The 17,500-nt window shown below is 39.3% G+C and overlaps 1 protein-coding gene across 1 annotated transcript in view; it reads right to left on the minus strand.

Moving 5' to 3' along the window:
• Positions 1–142: 142 nt before the first annotated feature.
• LOC138952912 (adhesion G protein-coupled receptor L3-like) overlaps positions 143–17,500 on the minus strand; it is a gene marked incomplete at its 3' end in the record, with an annotated part of 28,597 nt that continues 11,239 nt past the window's right edge. The window contains 10 exon segments of the mRNA XM_070324662.1: positions 143–197; positions 1,379–1,477; positions 2,249–2,290; positions 3,673–3,802; positions 4,566–4,657; positions 4,849–4,915; positions 14,561–14,630; positions 15,716–15,869; positions 16,513–16,615; positions 17,109–17,203. Of these exon segments, the coding sequence (XP_070180763.1) occupies positions 143–197; positions 1,379–1,477; positions 2,249–2,290; positions 3,673–3,802; positions 4,566–4,657; positions 4,849–4,915; positions 14,561–14,630; positions 15,716–15,869; positions 16,513–16,615; positions 17,109–17,203 (907 nt within the window).

Genomic DNA, 17,500 nt, shown 5'->3' on the forward strand with positions numbered 1-17,500 from the left:
TTATTGATTTCAAAGTCCAAATGATCAAAGAACTAGCCTTTGTTGTTGTATCGTTTTGTCTATGACAAAAGTAAAGATTGTTTTCGCGAAAAGAATATAGCTATTTATTAGTATATAAAGCACAATGATGGCAGCAACGTACGCATTTGGTTCTCACTACTTCCATTGGACCTCATCCTGTAATGGCCTGAGTGTATCTGCAACAGGAATCATACTCTAAATAATATCAATGTTACAACAACAAATTAGCTTGAGGGGGAATTTGGTATTCTTCTGATACAAATAAATGGCTTTATTTTCTAATTTAATCATCGCAATGCCTCTTTTTCTTTAAAAAAAATTATGCCCCCCTCCCCTCCCTCCCATGGAAAAAAAGCTAGGGATCTAATATTTATTTTGGGGAATTTCAGATTATCTAAAGGAATTGTTTCTATCAAAAAGATGTCATTTCGACTGGGAGTTTCTTTTTCTTGTAGGTGCGTTCAATTACAACAGTTCTGCAATCGTTGTTTTTTTGATTATTTTCTCTCAGGAAATTAATCTTGCATTATAAAAGAAAAAAACCCACTAAGCACACTGATCAAGATGGAAAGACGACCAATGCCGCTAGCTGCAATTGTGAGCAGACACATTTTGCTTCAACAATCGAACGGTACAATAAACACAACTATTATTATCACCATCATACACATAGTGAGCATTTATCAACGAAAAAGAAATACTCAGCTACGCACAGACTGCGAACGTTCCAAAACTAAATGGGGAAACCAGAGAGGTAAGTTTGTGGAAAATGTTATTATAGACAAAACAAAACTGTCACTGAAACTTCAACATTTCAGTCTTTGAAGTGGACAATTAAGATACTTTTTCTTTATTTGGTGTTTAACGTCGTTTTCAAACACGAAGGTTATATCGCGACGGGGAAAGGGGGGAGATGGGATAGAGCCACTTGTCAATTGTTTCTTGTTCACAAAAGCACTAATCAAAAATTTGCTCCAGGGGCTTGCAACGTAGTACAATGTATTACCTTACTGGGAGAATGCAAGTTTCCGGTACAAAGGACTTAACATTTCTTACATACTGCTTGACTAAAATCTTCACAAAAAATTAACTATATTCTATACAAGAAACACTTAACAAGGGTAAAAAGAGAAACAGAATCCGTTAGTCGCCTCTTACGACATGCTGGGGAGCATCGGGTAAATTCTTCCCCCTAACCCGCGGGGGGTAATTAAGATACGAGCGTACATACTTAACACGAGTGATCATTAATCTCTTGCAAAATGTCCCTTTAGCCTTTACCAAAATGATATTGTTCCATTTTTTTTTTTAGTAAAAAAAGAAAATATTGTCAGCATCTTACTCTGCTCCATCTTACCGCAACATCAAAAGACGGGGGGAGGTAATCCCGACTACTGGAGCCGGAGGTCTTCGAAGCCTCGTACTGACGCCTTAGATTGCTGATGCCGTCGCGAACCTGGGATGAGATATAAATAAAATCAAAGTAAAGAGTAAACTTGATAATCGCATGTACGTTCATTCGAGGATTATTGTTGTTCGAGGCGCAAGAGACTGGTCCCGCGTAACGCTAGCTTTGTGTTGTTTATATTATTAACAGTATTGATATGATAATATTAACACGTTTTTATATTGCGCACTTCATCACAAAAGAGTAGTCTCAAGACGCTGTACAAATATCTTTAAAAATAGCTGATGTTTATTTAATGGAACATTTCCCACATAAAAACAGAGTTGGGGAATATCCATAGCACCGGTCGTTATGAAGAAAACAGCACCCACTTGAAATAGCATAAGATTTACAATCGTCTTTGAATGGAACAGTAAACATGATTTAGAGCGTTCAGTATGTATGTGAGCTTAATAAAAGAAATGCTTGTACGTTGTAAAAAAAAAAAAAAAAAAAAAAAAAAATAAAAACCACCTCTTATAATGCTTAGATCGTGCTACTGTTGGACCTTGACAAGCAAAACATCATGTCAGTAAAAATTAAAAATCATGCCACGGATTGGTGAGACATTGTGCAAATATCACGTACGTCCTGTTAGTGATACCCACACACTTTATTCGTTGTTTCCATACACTAGAATAAATCGATTTCTCAACACATTACCATCCTTTAGTCAAGTTTTCTCTGAACACGAATGTTTTACAATTTAATACAAAAACAAAGTGTTACATCTTTAATCAACACCATAATCTGGTGTCATCAAAACCGAATATTCCTTACCTGTTTAGACATTACGCAGTGAAGGATGAAAATAAAGAAGCCCTGCACAATTACACAGAAAAGCATTCTTAAAGATAGCACATGCCATGAAAATCTTGAGTATTTACCTACTCTTTTAAAAAAATGCAGCAAAGGCTATTATTGACGCACTCTTGTAAGGCATTATTTCTTTTCCAGCAATGACCTTGAGATTTGACGATGGTCAACCACATTTTCTAAACACAGAAGAGTCGTCAACGGCTATACATCTGCCGGGTCTGTAGGGCCAAGCCGCAAAAAAACTAACAACAAGTAGGGCTCCCCACTGACGCCCCTCCATGTGCGTCCCGGGACCCCCACTTTTAAATTTTAAAGGATCCAAGGACCCCCACTGCAGTACATGTATTTTAGAGGGTCCCAAGGGTTCAAAAGCCGAAAAGTTCCAGTGTACTTATAAAACATTGTGGTCACGTATAGTGTACGCATAGTGTACTGCGAAGTGTTGATTGCAGTCTGAAAATTTGTTTGTTTGTTTGTTTGTTTGCTTAACGCCCAGCCGACCACGAAGGGCCATATCAGGGCGGTGCTAGCACTAACCCCATAATGCCGGACGCCAGGCGGAGCAGCCACTAGATTGCCAATTTTAAAGTCTTAGGTATGACCCGGCCGGGGTTCGAACCCACGACCTCCCGATCACGGGGCGGACGCCTTACCACTAGGCCAACCGTGCCGGTAGTCTGAAAATGGTATGTACGGTATGCACGATAAAGGAAATTTAGTGCGTCCTAGGACCCGCTCCATATATTTCGAGTACGTGTTTTTGGCTTCTTGTGCGTATAGGAAGCAAGGACGCGCGCTATGGGGAGCCCTGAACAAGATCACTCTCTAGCCCGTGCAATGTGTTCAGCCTAGCCAGTAAGTGGCAACGTTGCTACCTTGAAGTACACAGGAAGTAAATCAAACTCACACAATGCTTGACGGTCATGAGCGTCTAGGAACTAGCAAAGCTCTACAGGTTTAACTTCACAAACGTCAAAGAAATTGAGCTATGACTTTAACAATTTAACGAGGCTCAGAGAAAAAGACAGACACACAGACACAGAGAGAAACAGAGTGATATACAGACACAGACAGAGAAAACAGAGGGCAGACGAGACGGTTCACATGCAGAGACTAGTTTGAAAGAAGATGTCATTTCACACTTTATCATTGGTCGCGCCCCAACGTGACAACCAACCTCTTCTCTACGTCCGACATGTACTATACCCACCACGGTATTATATTGACCTACAGTGGAACCCCCCCCCCCCTTTTAAAACTCTCTCCCCTCCCACCCCCCCCCCCACCCCCCCATTTTAAGACTCCCTCCTTTTTAAGACCTGCTTTTCTCAGATGTTTTGAGGTCTTAAAAGAGGGGTTCCACTGTTTATTTCTGGAAGTCGCACCTGCAGCGAGTTGAAGAAGATGAAGAGCCACTGAAAGACCTGCCAACTTGAAGGATCAGAGCCCAGAACACCAAAGACCCAGGTCAGTCCTAGTATGGGTGACATCACGCATACTGACCTCACCACCGACCTGTTAAGCATGAAACTTTAGATGACCATGAATCATTGCATGAAACACTCTATAGACTATTGCCAATGTTCTAAATCATCGGTCAAACTGAATATTCAAGCCTAACATTTAGCCAACTTTTGTATATAGCATTAAACTGCTCATTTACCTGTATAGCAGAGATATGTATCAATCGTATCAATGAAATGCGTGTCTATTCAGTTTTCTGTGATGTACTGTTCATGGTATTCACGCGCAAAACGACGATGTGAGCACAGCTCAGTTTCCTCCAGGAGGTCAAATACATTTGTCAGTCATTAAGGATTGTCACTCGCTTAAAATCAATTCAATACCATGCGATAAGGAACTGCATATTTAAGAAAGTTCCAGATAAGTTTTCCAGTATTACTGCTGCTGGCAACAGGATTAACAATATCGTAGTAGCTTTATTCGGCTAGTCGCAAAGTACATATATATCTTTAAAACTCAGAAATCTAAAAAAAAAAATAATAAAAAGTGACGTCACAAGGTGACACATAATTATCCGTCCGTGTGTGATGAGGCTTAACGTGCACTTGAAAGTATTAAAAAAAAAAATAAAAAAAAAAGTGCACTTGAAAGTTGTCGACTGCGACATTAATGTCAGCCATTGTGAAGATAAAGCTTCTTTCTTTTTATCTTTGTTTGTTTCTGTCGGGCTTTTTTTCTTTTTTCTTTCTTTCTTTCTTTTTTTTGTGTAATTGTCTTTGTAATTTACACACATTTTATATGATTATCTTCTTACTTTGTTTTTTGTCTCCAAGACCAATTTGCTGATGTCCTGGCTTTACTCTTTAGTAGAACACGAATCACGATGGCAGCAATAATGTAATTTGCCTGCAAAACAATGAATTAATTGCAGTAAGAAGAGTTTAACTTGGCCAAGTTGTGAACACAAAAAAAAGTACAGACAGGCAGATAGACAGACGCACAAATGCACGCGTGCATACATTCAACCCTGTACTGCTTTCGCAAACTACAATCTTTGCAACATATATTTAACTTCCTTTGAAGCATTTCGTACTTACCAAAATGATAGCCAGCGCTGGAGCACTGAAGGCCCACACAAGTCCGTCCTGTATTGAAAGCCAACAACTAGAAAGAAAGTAATCAGAAGGCCAATGAAAGCAGCAACGGAAGAAAAGCGCGCGCTAATGTGCACGTGCGTGCCAGTGTGTGTGCGCGCGCGTGTGTGTGTGTGTGTGTGTGTGTGTGTGTGTGTGTTGTTGTGTGTATGGTATGTCTGTGTGTGTGTGCGTGCGTGTATGTGTGCGTGTGTGTGTGTGTGTGCATATGTGTGTGTGTGTGTGTTTGTATGTGTGTGCGTGCGTGTGTGTATGTATGTGTGTGTGTGTGTGTGCGTGCGTGAGTGTATGCTAGCATGCGTGCGCGTGTGCTTGCGTACGTGTGTACGTGTGTGCGTGCATGCTTGTGTGAGTGTCCGCGCGTGCGTGAGTGGGCCTATGTTTGTGTTTGGTTGTTGTTTTGAGACAAATGTTTTCTTCTCTTAAAGTTTACTTAAGCACATACCTAATTGAATTACAATAGAAAGTATAAGTTATGTTGGGTATTCTGGTTGGATAAGTGATTATTTTACGGCGGACGCTGGTATAAGGCAAGGATGCCCTTTTTCTCCATTGGCTTTCGTGTTGGCAATAGAATTATTGGCAATACGGGTTAGATCCGATGATAGATTGAAAGGTATTGTGTCAAAACGTAGTACGGTGGGAAATTTAAGTTGTGTTTTGAGGATTTTGTTGTATGCCGACGATGTAACATTGTTTTTGAGAGACTAAGATGATGCGAATGTAGTGATGGAGTTGTTCCGCACGTTTGCGAATATGTCTAGTTTAGAGATAAACCGCACAAAAAAGGAGGCCATGTGGGTTGAGTCCAGTAGAGGCCGTGGCGCGGAGTGTAACGGTCTTGTTTGGAAAAATAAGTTGAGGAGAAAATGTACGTTTTACGCCCTCACGGCAAAGCCATTTGAGGCATGTTACACGGGAAAACCCGAGGATACTCGGCATTGTTTTTTGTAATTTGTGTGCAGCATCCACCCTTGAGGAGAACTGGTCATCCAGGATAAATAACATTTTGCAGATAGTAAGTGTTTGGCAAAGAAGAAATTTAGGTTACTTTGGAAAATTGTGCGTTATTAAAAGTTGTATTGTTCCTCAGTTGGTTTACGTTGTGAAGGCACTATGTATTCCAGAAAAGGTTTTAGAAAGAGTAAACATCCTCTTATTTCGGTTTTTGTAGAAAAGGAAAGACGTTAATAAAAAAAAGCCGTTGAAAGGGTAAAGGTGGTCGTCTACATTTTTGCTTTTTTTCAATAATCTTATGGTTAGATTTCGCTAAAAAGTTATGTCAGATGATGAATGAACCATGGGGAAAAAAGTTATAGAAACAAAAATATATGTAAAGAAATATTTTATTTTTGGGTAGCGTGACTCACGCTTCCAATATTTTGTTTTCTGTTTGCTGAGAACATTGTGCTTTGCCTAAAAATACTGACCAATCAAATTCATGTCACTACGCTTATAGCCACGCCCAAACAAGTGCAGCAACAGTTTGACACTGGAGAGCTGTCCACGCTTTTTTTTAAACGCACGAAATGCACGGGATTTGAGAGGAGTTTTGCGCTTGGCATTTTTCAAATAAGGATATCCTACTATGAGTACTACGCTGGAATACTACAATGAATTTTCAAACGGCGCCTACACTGGCTTCGTCTTTCCTGATCAAAAGGGGGTGTATTGTTGATATTTGTAGATAATAGACTCTGCATTTTAATGGTCAAATGGCGATTTCGGTATACAAATGTAGACAAGGACCTTTAAAAGATCCGTGTTGAAAAGTTAATATGAACAAGTCGCGTAAGGCGAAATTACTACATTTAGTCAAGCTGTGGAACTCACAGAATGAAACTGAACGCACTGCATTTTTTCACAATGACCGTAGTCCGCTGCTCGTGCTAAACGCAGTGAAACTGACGAGACTGTTTCGCGCGGTAGTGGTTTCGCTGTGCTGCATAGCATGCTTTTCTGTACCTCTCTTCGTTTTAACTTTCTGAGCGTTTTTAATCCAAACATATCATATCTATAATTATGTTTTTGGAATCAGGAACCGACAAGGAATAAGATGAAATTGTTTCTAAATCGATTTTGAAAATTTAATTTTGATCATAATTTTTATATTTTTATTTGTCAGAGCTTGTTTTTAATCCGAATATAACATATTTATATGTTTTTTGGAATCAGAAAATGATGAACAATAAGATGAACGTAAATTTGGATCGTTTTATAAAAAATTTTTTTTTTTTTACAATTTTCAGATTTTTAATGACCAAAGTCATTAATTAATTTGTAAGCCTCCAAGCTGAAATGCAATACCGAAGTCCGGCTTTCGTTGAAGATTGCTTGGCTAAAATGTCAATCAATTTGATTGAAAAATGAGGGTGTGACAGTCCCGCCTCAACGTTTACAAAAAGCCGGATATGACGTCATCAAAGACATTTATCGAAAAAATGAAAACAAGTCTGCGGATATCATTCCCAGAAACTCTCATGTGAAATTTCATAAAGATCGGTCCAGTAGTTTAGTCTGAATCGCTCTACACACACACACACAGACAGACAGACACACACACACACACACACACACACACACACACACACACACACACACACACACACACACACACATACACCACGACCCTCGTCTCGATTCCCCCTCTATGTTAAAACATTTAGTCAAAACTTGACTAAATGTATAAAGAAGGCATTAAAATGGTTGATTTAAATTAATTCAGTCGTCCATTTTGTGTGAATGGGCGTCGAAATTACAAACGTCCTGAGTGGAAAACAGCTGGACATTTTTACCATCTTTCTGGTTTTCAAAGTTTGGAGAAGATTTTGCATGTTTTAGATTTAGAGTGAATTGGAAAAGGACAAAGGGAGTTGAAATGATACAATCGTTGTTTTAGAAGGAAGTTTTAACAGTTTGGATTCAGAATAATAAGGATAATTATGATGTGTAAGGATGGTTATTCTGAATGTATTTGGAATAATAATAAGGTTATGTATCTGAAGTGTGTTCTTTTCTTTAAGACATGGGCACAATACGGTATAACCTACGTAGCTGACTTCATGGTCGGTAACGACTTCTTGACACTCCAGCATGTAGGGGAGATTATTGGTTTTTTCCCTCACTATTTATGCAATATAAAGTTGTGCACAGTGCAGTGAAGACGTTTGTTAGACAAAACGTGTGACTGCTTCTAAAAAAATAGAATTTTCGCAATTTTTTGGTAGAGAAGAGTATTTTCGAGCGCGCTAGTATCTACAGTATTTATTAAGTCTCAAGTAAAAGAATCCATGTTGTCTTCAATTTTGGTTGCACAAATTTGACGTTGAAATTACCCCCTGGACCCGTATGCTTATGGGGGAAGTACGCGACAACTCCTGAAGTTTTGAGTGACATCGGAAGTACTTGCCTCACTTTCGTATGCATGGGCCGGAAGAAGGGCTTACTTCGAAGCAAAGCGAGGAAGTAACTGAGGGTAGTTTGCGACTACTTCCAATGTTTTGAGCGACATCGGAAGTACATCCTCACTTTCGCATGCATGCGACGAAAAAAGAGCTTACTTTGGAAGCAAACTAGGAAGTAAGCGAAACCCAGTAGTACAAACGCTACTTCCAACGTTTCTCAGTGCACAATGGCAGGGCTTTTCTTCGGTTTTTCATATCAAACCGAGCTAACGCAAATGAAAGTCCCAAAAAGAGAAAATAGAAGGAAAAGTCGTATCTCGTACGTGCATTTCGTTCAAATTTCCCTGAATACAAACCAGCCAGCTTTGACTTTTGTTCGCTCTGGGTCACTGGCCACCACTCTTTCATCCCCGCTTATACGAGGGGGTGTTTCTATGTTAATGGGCGTCGTTGTGTGCATATGTGAGTGTGAGCCGGTGTGTGTTTGTGTGAGAGTGTGCGTGTGAGAGTGTGCGTGTGTGTGTGTGTGTGTGTGTGTGTGTGTGTGTGTGTGTGTGTGTGAGTGTATATATATATATATGTGTGTGTGTGTGTGTCTGTGTGTATGTGTGAGTGTGTGTGTGTGTGTGCGTGCGTGTGTGTGTGTGTGTGTGCGTGCGTGCGTGCGTGTGTAGTTGTGCGTCTGTTTATGCATTCGTTTGTTTGCGTGCACGGGCGCACATGTGTGGGGGGAGGGGTGGGTGTGTGTGTGTGTGTGTGTGTGTGTGTGTCGCCCCATCCCCCCCTACCACACACTATTATGAGCTGAGTATTTGTGCCTCGATATTTTATTTATGTTCTTACGTTTTATGTTGTTTATTATGATTCACCACACCCGAGTTTCTCGTAATTGAGATAATACAGTGTTCTATGTCTATGTCTAACACACATGCACACACGCGCGTAGGCTAAACAAATCCAATCTTGACTTTCAACTTTATATAAACATACATCATGTTCACAATTAACGAGGACAACCATAATTTACAAATACCCAAGTACAACAATTTATCTTTTGTAAAAATTCGGACACACATTTTCCCAATTGATATGAAAGTCACTGAACTTATCTTCTTTTTACTACACCTTATATCTTGACTCCCCAAACACTGATTGATTTCTGCCTTTTCAAATTTACCAGTAACCCAAACGTTCGCTCTAACCAACCTATTTTGTCCAAAACAGTTTTACCGATACACAATCATTAAAACAAGTCGCGTAAGGCGAAAATACAATATTTAGTCAAGTAGCTGTCGAACTCACAGAATGAAACTGAACGCAATTAATGCCATTTTTCAGCAAGACCGTATATTCGTAGCATCGTCAGTCCATCGCTCATGGCAAAGGCAGTGAAATTGACAAGAAGAGCGGGGTAGTAGTTGCGCTAAGAAGGATAGCACGCTTTTCTGTACCTCTCTTTGTTTTAACTTTCTGAGCGTGTTTTTAATCCAAACATATCATATCTATATGTTTTTGGAATCAGGAACCGACAAGGAATAAGATGAAAGTGTTTTTAAATTGATTTGGACAATTTAATTTTGATCATAATTTTTATATATTTAATTTTCAGAGCTTGTTTTTAATCCGAATATAACATATTTATATGTTTTTGGAATCAGCAAATGATGGAGAATAAGATAAACGTAAATTTGGATCGTTTTATAAATTTTTATTTTTTTTTACAATTTTCCGATTTTTAATGACCAAAGTCATTAATTAATTTTTAAGCCACCAAGCTGAAATGCAATACCGAACCCCGGGCTTTGTCGAAGATTACTTGACCAAAATTTGAACCAATTTGGTTGAAAAATGAGGGCGTGACAGTGCCGCCTCAACTTTCACGAAAAGCCGGATATGACGTCATCAAAGACATTTATCCAAAAAATGAAAAAAACGTTCGGGGATTTCATACCCAGGAACTCTCATGTCAAATTTCATAAAGATCGGTCCAGTAGTTTAGTCTGAATCGCTCTACACACACACACACACACACACACACGCACGCACATACACCACGACCCTCGTTTCGATTCCCCCTCGATGTTAAAATATTTAGTCAAAACTTGACTAAATATAAAAAGAAGAGGTTTAACATAACCGACTTCGCTACCACATAAACAAACAAGTCGCGCAAGGCGAAAATACAACATTTAGTCAAGTAGCTGTCGAACTCACAGAATGAAACTTAACGCAATGCAACGCAGCAAGACCGTATACTCGTAGCATCGTCAGTCCACCGCGCACGGCAAAGGCAGTGAAATTGACAAGAAGAGCGGGGTAGTACTTGCGCTGAGAAGGATAGCACGCTTTTCTGTACCACTCTTCGTTTTAACTTTCTGAGCGTGTTTTTAATCCAAACATATCATATCTATATGTTTTTGGAATCAGGAACCGACAAGGAATAAGATGAAATTGTTTCTAAATTGATTTGGACAATTTAATTTTGATAATAATTTTTACTGAGCTTGTTTTTAATCCAAATATAACATATGTATATGTTTTTGGAATCAGAAAATGATGGGGAATAAGATGAACGTAAATTTGGATCGTTTTATAATTTTTTTTTTTTTTTTTACAATTTTCAGATTTTTAATGACCAAAGTCATTAATTAATTTTTAAGCCACCAAGCTGAAATGCAATACCGAAGTCCGGGCTTTGTCGAAGATTACTTGACCAAAATTTCAACCAATTTGACAGTGCCGCCTCAACTTTCACGAAAAGCCGGATATGACGTCATCAAAGACATTTATCGAAAAAATGAAAAAAATATCTGGGGATTTCATACCCAGGAACTCTCATGTCAATTTCATAAAGATCGGTCCAGTAGTTTAGTCTGAATCGCTCTACACACACGCACAGACACACACACATACACCACACCCTCGTCTCGATTCCCACCTCTACGTTAAAACATTTAGTCAAAACTTGACTAAATGTAAAAATGTTTTATTCTCCCCAACATTCTGGTCAACAAAATCATTATTATAGACAGTCATTCAATTTCAAGACAATCATCACAGCTTTGAACCGACCCTTTCGTTCAACCAGTCAGAAGCAACAACTATAGTAAAAGCTACAGCGCGATCAACGTTCGTCCATTTACGAACTCGCGATGAGATTTGTTTCCTCTGGTCACCAAGCCTACCGTTTACAAACGCATGCGCACCAATTGGGATTCCCCCAATTTCCTCGACCTTGACCTCAGAACTCTCGAAGCCACTACTTCGGCTTTCAATTTAGCTCTTGCATACCGGGTAGCTGGCAACTTTGCTTCCGACGTTCCCACTTTCAATGTTAATTTACAGGGTCTCTCACTTGACATCTTTATACGACGATATCGCTTCTTAAGGCTCCTTACCCATCTAACAGAAACCTCCAACGCATACTACAATTGCAGGACATTCCTGTTTTTAAGGCAGCTCATTGGGAAATGAGCTCAGACAGAATATCGAAGACGTGAAATGCGTCAATCGAGCAACTGTCGTAACTTGGCTACAATGAGACGGACGCCTACCTTGCACCATAGACACGAACTGTGACATTCTTGTTTAATTTAGGTGAAACTTTTAATGCTTGAAACAGAATGGCTCAAAACCGACAGTTCCATCAGTTACTGACCGAAACAAACGTGCTCAAGTCATGAAGCGAAGGTGGCGAGCTTTGAAACTATCACGACTGAATAACTCATAACACATGTTTTCATCATACCATTTGCCACACGGGTAACATAGTGCAGTGGTTAGGGTGTTGGACTTTCGTCCTGACGCTCTGAGTTCAAATGTCTCCTGGGAAAACATTTTTTACTATTACATTTTTTTGTATTAATCTTTTTCCTTTTAGGCCCCTGCAGTTGCATTCAGGCTGCAACGACCGGTTTGTGTTATTTTTTTTACATTTAGTCAAGTTTTGACTAAATGTTTTAACATAGAGGGGGAATCGAGACGAGGGTCGTGGTGTATGTGTGTGTGTCTGTCTGTCTCTGTGTGTGTGTGCAGAGCGATTCAGACTAAACTACTGGACCGATCTTTATGACATTTTACATGAGAGTTCATGGGAATAATATCCCCGAACATTTTTTTTCATTTTTTCGATAAACGTCTTTAATGACGTCATGTAAAAGTTGAGGCGGCACTGTCACACCCTCATTTTTCAATCAAATTGATTGAAATTTTGGCCAAGCAATTTTCGACAAAGGCCGGACTTCGGTATTGCATTTCAGCTTGGTGGCTTAAAAATTAACTAATGACTTTGGTCATTAAAAATCTGAAAATTGTAAAAAAAATATTTTTTTTATAAAACGATCCAAATTTACGTTCATCTTATTCTTCATTATTTTTTTATTCCAAAAACATATAAATATGTTATATTTGGATTAAAAACAAGCTCTGAAAATTAAAAATATAAAAATTATGATCAAAATTAAATTTTCGAAATCAATTTAAAAACACTTTCATCTTATTCCTTGTCGGTTCCTGATTCCAAAAACATATAGATATGATATGTTTGGATTAAAAACACGCTCAGAAAGTTAAAACGAAGATAGGTACAGAAAAGCGTGCTATCCTTCTCAGCGCAACTACTACCCCGCTCTTCTTTTCACTGCCTTTGCCACGAGCGGTGGACTGACGATGCTACGAGTATACGGTCTTGCTGAAAAATTGCAGTGCGTTCAGTTTCATTCTGTGAGTTCGACAGCTTGACTAAATGTTGTATTTTCGCCTTACGCGACTTGTTTGTTATTTGCCAAAGAAACCTTCCTATGCTTTGAAAAAAATCAAATCATGTCTTGACTTTCAAATGTACGCGCCTGTGTATGCGTGTGTCACTGAATGTGTGTGTGGGTGGGTGGGTGAGTGAGTGTGCACGGTGTGTGTGTGTGCACGATGTGTGTGTTTGTGTGTGTGTGTGTGTGTGTATGTGTGTGTGTGTGTGTGTGTGTGTGTGTGCACGGTGTGTGTACCACGATGTATGTAAGAGAGAGAGAGAGAGAGAGAGAGAGAGAGAGAGAGAGAGAGAGAGAGACTGAGAGGGAGAGAGAGACTGAAAGAGAGAGAAGAGAGAGAGAGAGAGAGAGAGACTGAGACTGAGAGAGAGAGAGAGAGAGGCTGAAAGAGAGAGAGAGAGAGACTGAGAGAGAGAGATGGTGGCCCACCCCCTGTCGCCGTCGCCGTCGCCGATAAGTCCTGCACGTGTACGGGTTTTTTTTTAGGTCGCGCCATTTCACGCGCACTTGGTCTGCTATAATTATATGCCTAGACAGTGTCTTTATGTTTTATAGTAAGGCTGCTCTGACATTTGCTCAGAATAATATTTCTTTCGTTAAAAATGTTTGTGAACAGCACAGCAATTTCACTGTCAGTAAATGATGCAGAACGTCCCTCCGTAGCTACTTTCATTTTGGGCACACGTGCCTTGCCTTTTCTGTTGACTGCCATGTTTACAGAAACGTGCGCATGCGTATTACTAGGGATTCCCTCAATTTCCGCGACCTTGACCTTAATACTCTCGATGTCACTACTTCGGCGTTGAAGTCAGTTCATGCATAGTGAACAGTTAGGAAGTTAACTTCGGGAGTTCCCACTTCAAAAAGAGGCCTCTACTTCATGTGTTTCTTACTTCTAGTTCATGCATACGGGCCCGGGTGTTGGCTAATTGTTCAGAAAGTTTCCCCTGAGACCAGATTGAGAGAATTACATTGGAACATTTTGCATAATATTTATCCCACTAATATAATTTTGTTTAAAATGGGAATTGTTGAAAATGTTTATTGTACATATTTTTATAATGAGACAGATGATATAGAACATTTCTTCTTTTTTTGCCAGAAGATTCGTAGTATTTGGTTGAACGTAGTTTATAGAGTAAATTTAGCGTATATATAAGCTTGACAGCAAATATAGTGTTGCTAGGATTCCCACCAGATGAAAATGTTTCCTCTTAAATGGTATGTTATATAAATCTTTTGTTAATTGTCGCTGAAATGTGTATTGGTAAATATTGGTATGGTGCGCCAATTGATATTATTTGTATGTTTGATTTCGAATTAAGATTAAGAAACATTTTGTGATTGAAAAAAAGACCAATGAAGAAGGATGCTCCCTCGCCTTACAAAAAAAGAAAGAAAAAAAGGCAAAACAACTCAGGGTTGAAGCATTCTGCATGCATATGAGGTCCACAAAAATAAATAAAATGTTTTTACAATAGAACCTACTTAGTTTGGCCTCCGTAGCCTTCCAGTTGGGTTGTCCCCATTGAAATAGCAACGATGATCACAGGGGCACCTAAAAACATAATATGTTATTGACAACAACAAATCTGTATCAGCCACTCCCCAAAGTCTTTATCTGTCTTTCAAAAATGTCAAAACTTGAAATCAAACCTTAAAATCTCCAGAAGTCAGAATTTGCACAGATCCACAAAATCTTCATCTGCAAAACCTGTTCAGTATTACAAAAAATCTGTATCATCTTGAAAAAAAACCTTTTAAGTATTTCACAAAAGTCGTTATTGTTCATTAGTTTTAACTTTTCACAAAGACCTATACAGACGTTCATATCTGCACATACAACAATTGTAATCGTGATGTCGAAATTTGTTGTAATCGCCATTTACAACGATCCCAAAGTCTCCATCGTCAACGTAAGTATCCTTAAAGGTCTTGGTCATTACGCATTTGTACGCAATGGTCTCGCTAGCTATATATACGTAGATGCTGAGTGACACACCGGATAAATAACTACAGCGTGCTTTGCAAGCATATACATATATATATATAGCACAAAAGCTACCGTCCTCATAACAAGAAGAAGGGTACTAGGTCTACAAATATGTACCACTGAAACAGCTTCCCAAAATGCCTTATGTAACTTAAGTGGGTGTCTAACAAGTACTTCATATTATCCTCTTTTTTACATTTAGTCAAGTTTTTTGGTTAATCAAATTGATCATTGAAAATATAGCTCATAGCTCCCCGCATTTTAAGACTTCTTGAAACATGTTGCTGCCAGAAACCAAAACCTTGCATTCAAAGCTGTTTTTATTGATATAATGTGTATACTTCATATATATATATATCACTCAAGCACAAACTTCGTGTAATATCGATGTGGAATAGCTTACGCTTAGTGCACCTTGTGATTTTGCTGGCTCTGCATGTACAAATGACCCTGATATGGCCCTTCGTGGTCGGCTGGGCGTTAAGCAAACAAATGTACAAATGACGGAACTATATCAATTCAAAGTTATGTAGTTCGAAAACAGAAGGCTTCAACACATAACTTGTACATGTAAATGTTGGTTCGTTCAGTCGACGTCGTTTTCCATTAACAACACTCCGACTTAGAGTGAGGCATTAAGCTTTACGTACCGTATGCCATGAGCAGCAGCCAGGGCAGGATGGATCTGGCTCTGGGGAAGACGATGATGATGGAGAAGAAGAGGTCGAGACCTTCACACAGCATCAGACAGAACACCGCCAGCCACAGGTAGTGCAGCAACACTGCTACCACTGTGCAGCCAGCCTGAAACATGACCAAGAAATAAATATATAAATTAAGAAAAAAAGTTAAGTAGAAAAATAAATGCATGAATAGTTGCCAAAATATATGCATAGATATATATATATAAATATCATCACAAATGAATAGCGGAATAACTGATATTGTTTCTGAGAGGTGAGTGTTCATGAATTTGTAAAGCTAAAGTCGAATACAACTACAAGCATAGGCTCAAAGAGAGAAAGAAGAAGACGAAGAAGAACACTAACACCAACGCAAACAGCAAAATAAAACCAACAACAACAACCAAATAAGAACAAGAACAGCAACAACAAGAACAATAACAACAACAACAACAACAACAACAACAACAACAACAACAACCACACCCACAACAACAACATCACCCCCCAAAAACACCCTCTGAAACAACTTGGGAAAATTAATCCTTATTAATAAGATTCCTTTCCTCCCTCCCCCAACCACCTATTCCCTTCTTTCCTTCCTACCTTCCTTTCTTTGTTTCTCTATCTTTTTCATGATCTCATTATTTATTTCATTTGTGTTGTTAGGTCGATATCTGAATTGAACGAGAAACTACATGTGTTCTACATGTCTGTGATCTGTTTGAAGCACTTTCTGAGACTCTAATAATAATAATACCAACCCTGGGGCTCGTATGGTCAGCGCCCACCAAGAGGGTGACGTAGGCAAGGACGAGAGTGACGTACAGGTTGGCCAGAATGACGTTTCGGTCCGAGCGAAGATACCTACAACATTGTCACAGCGAGCGATGAGTGATCTCTTTATTGTGATTATGAATTAGAGTAGTTTTTAAATGAAGGGAAACAACTGTTTCTTCATGGACAATGTTTTTTATACTTATTCGCTATGGAAGAGTTGTGCCCCATAAATGATGGGGCAGACAATTTGGATGATTCAGTTAAATTGCGGGATCGAGATAATCAGATTGAAAAATGACAAATAGCCAGGCGGAAGAGTACGATAGCAACCTTACACCTCTTTTTCTCATTTATAAGGAGCCAATGGTCGCGTTACTGGGAAAAGAAGGGAGATCACTGCAGCAAACTCTCCCACTCTGTCACAGGAAGTTGTTCGTAGTGGCTTTTTAAGAAATCCGTTCATCAAAAATTCCAACTCTGCAGAAAAAGTCGTTAGGCAGTTGATTTCTTAAATGAGTTATCATTGAATTGTTAATGCCCCTAGCCCTAAGTAAATTACTCTTTTAAAGAAAGTTCTCACCTCCAGCAGACCCGGTAGACTATCAGAGTGATGATGAGGCAACAAATAGAGATGCCGCATCCGATGCCACTTAACGTCTCCAACGCTTTGTTAGACTAGATAAACAGAAAGTCAAAGCGCTTTGTTCAGTTGAGTTTCTTCAACAACTGGTTACCGGGGATACCTATCCAGATGAAGCGGCAGACATAACGAAGTACACAGAGAAACTCCGAAAGTTACAGCAAGCACGAACGCATACCACATGTACAAGAACATGTATACTATGACGCAGTGTCAAACACACACACACACACACGCTTGCACACTCGTGCGTACAGCCCCCCCCCCCCCCCATCCTGTCAACATCCGACCCTTAAACACGCACCCAACATCTACATTCACACGTTCGTCTG

Source organism: Littorina saxatilis, linkage group LG17 (assembly GCF_037325665.1).
Source record: "Littorina saxatilis isolate snail1 linkage group LG17, US_GU_Lsax_2.0, whole genome shotgun sequence".
Taxonomy (NCBI): Eukaryota; Metazoa; Mollusca; class Gastropoda; order Littorinimorpha; family Littorinidae; genus Littorina; species Littorina saxatilis.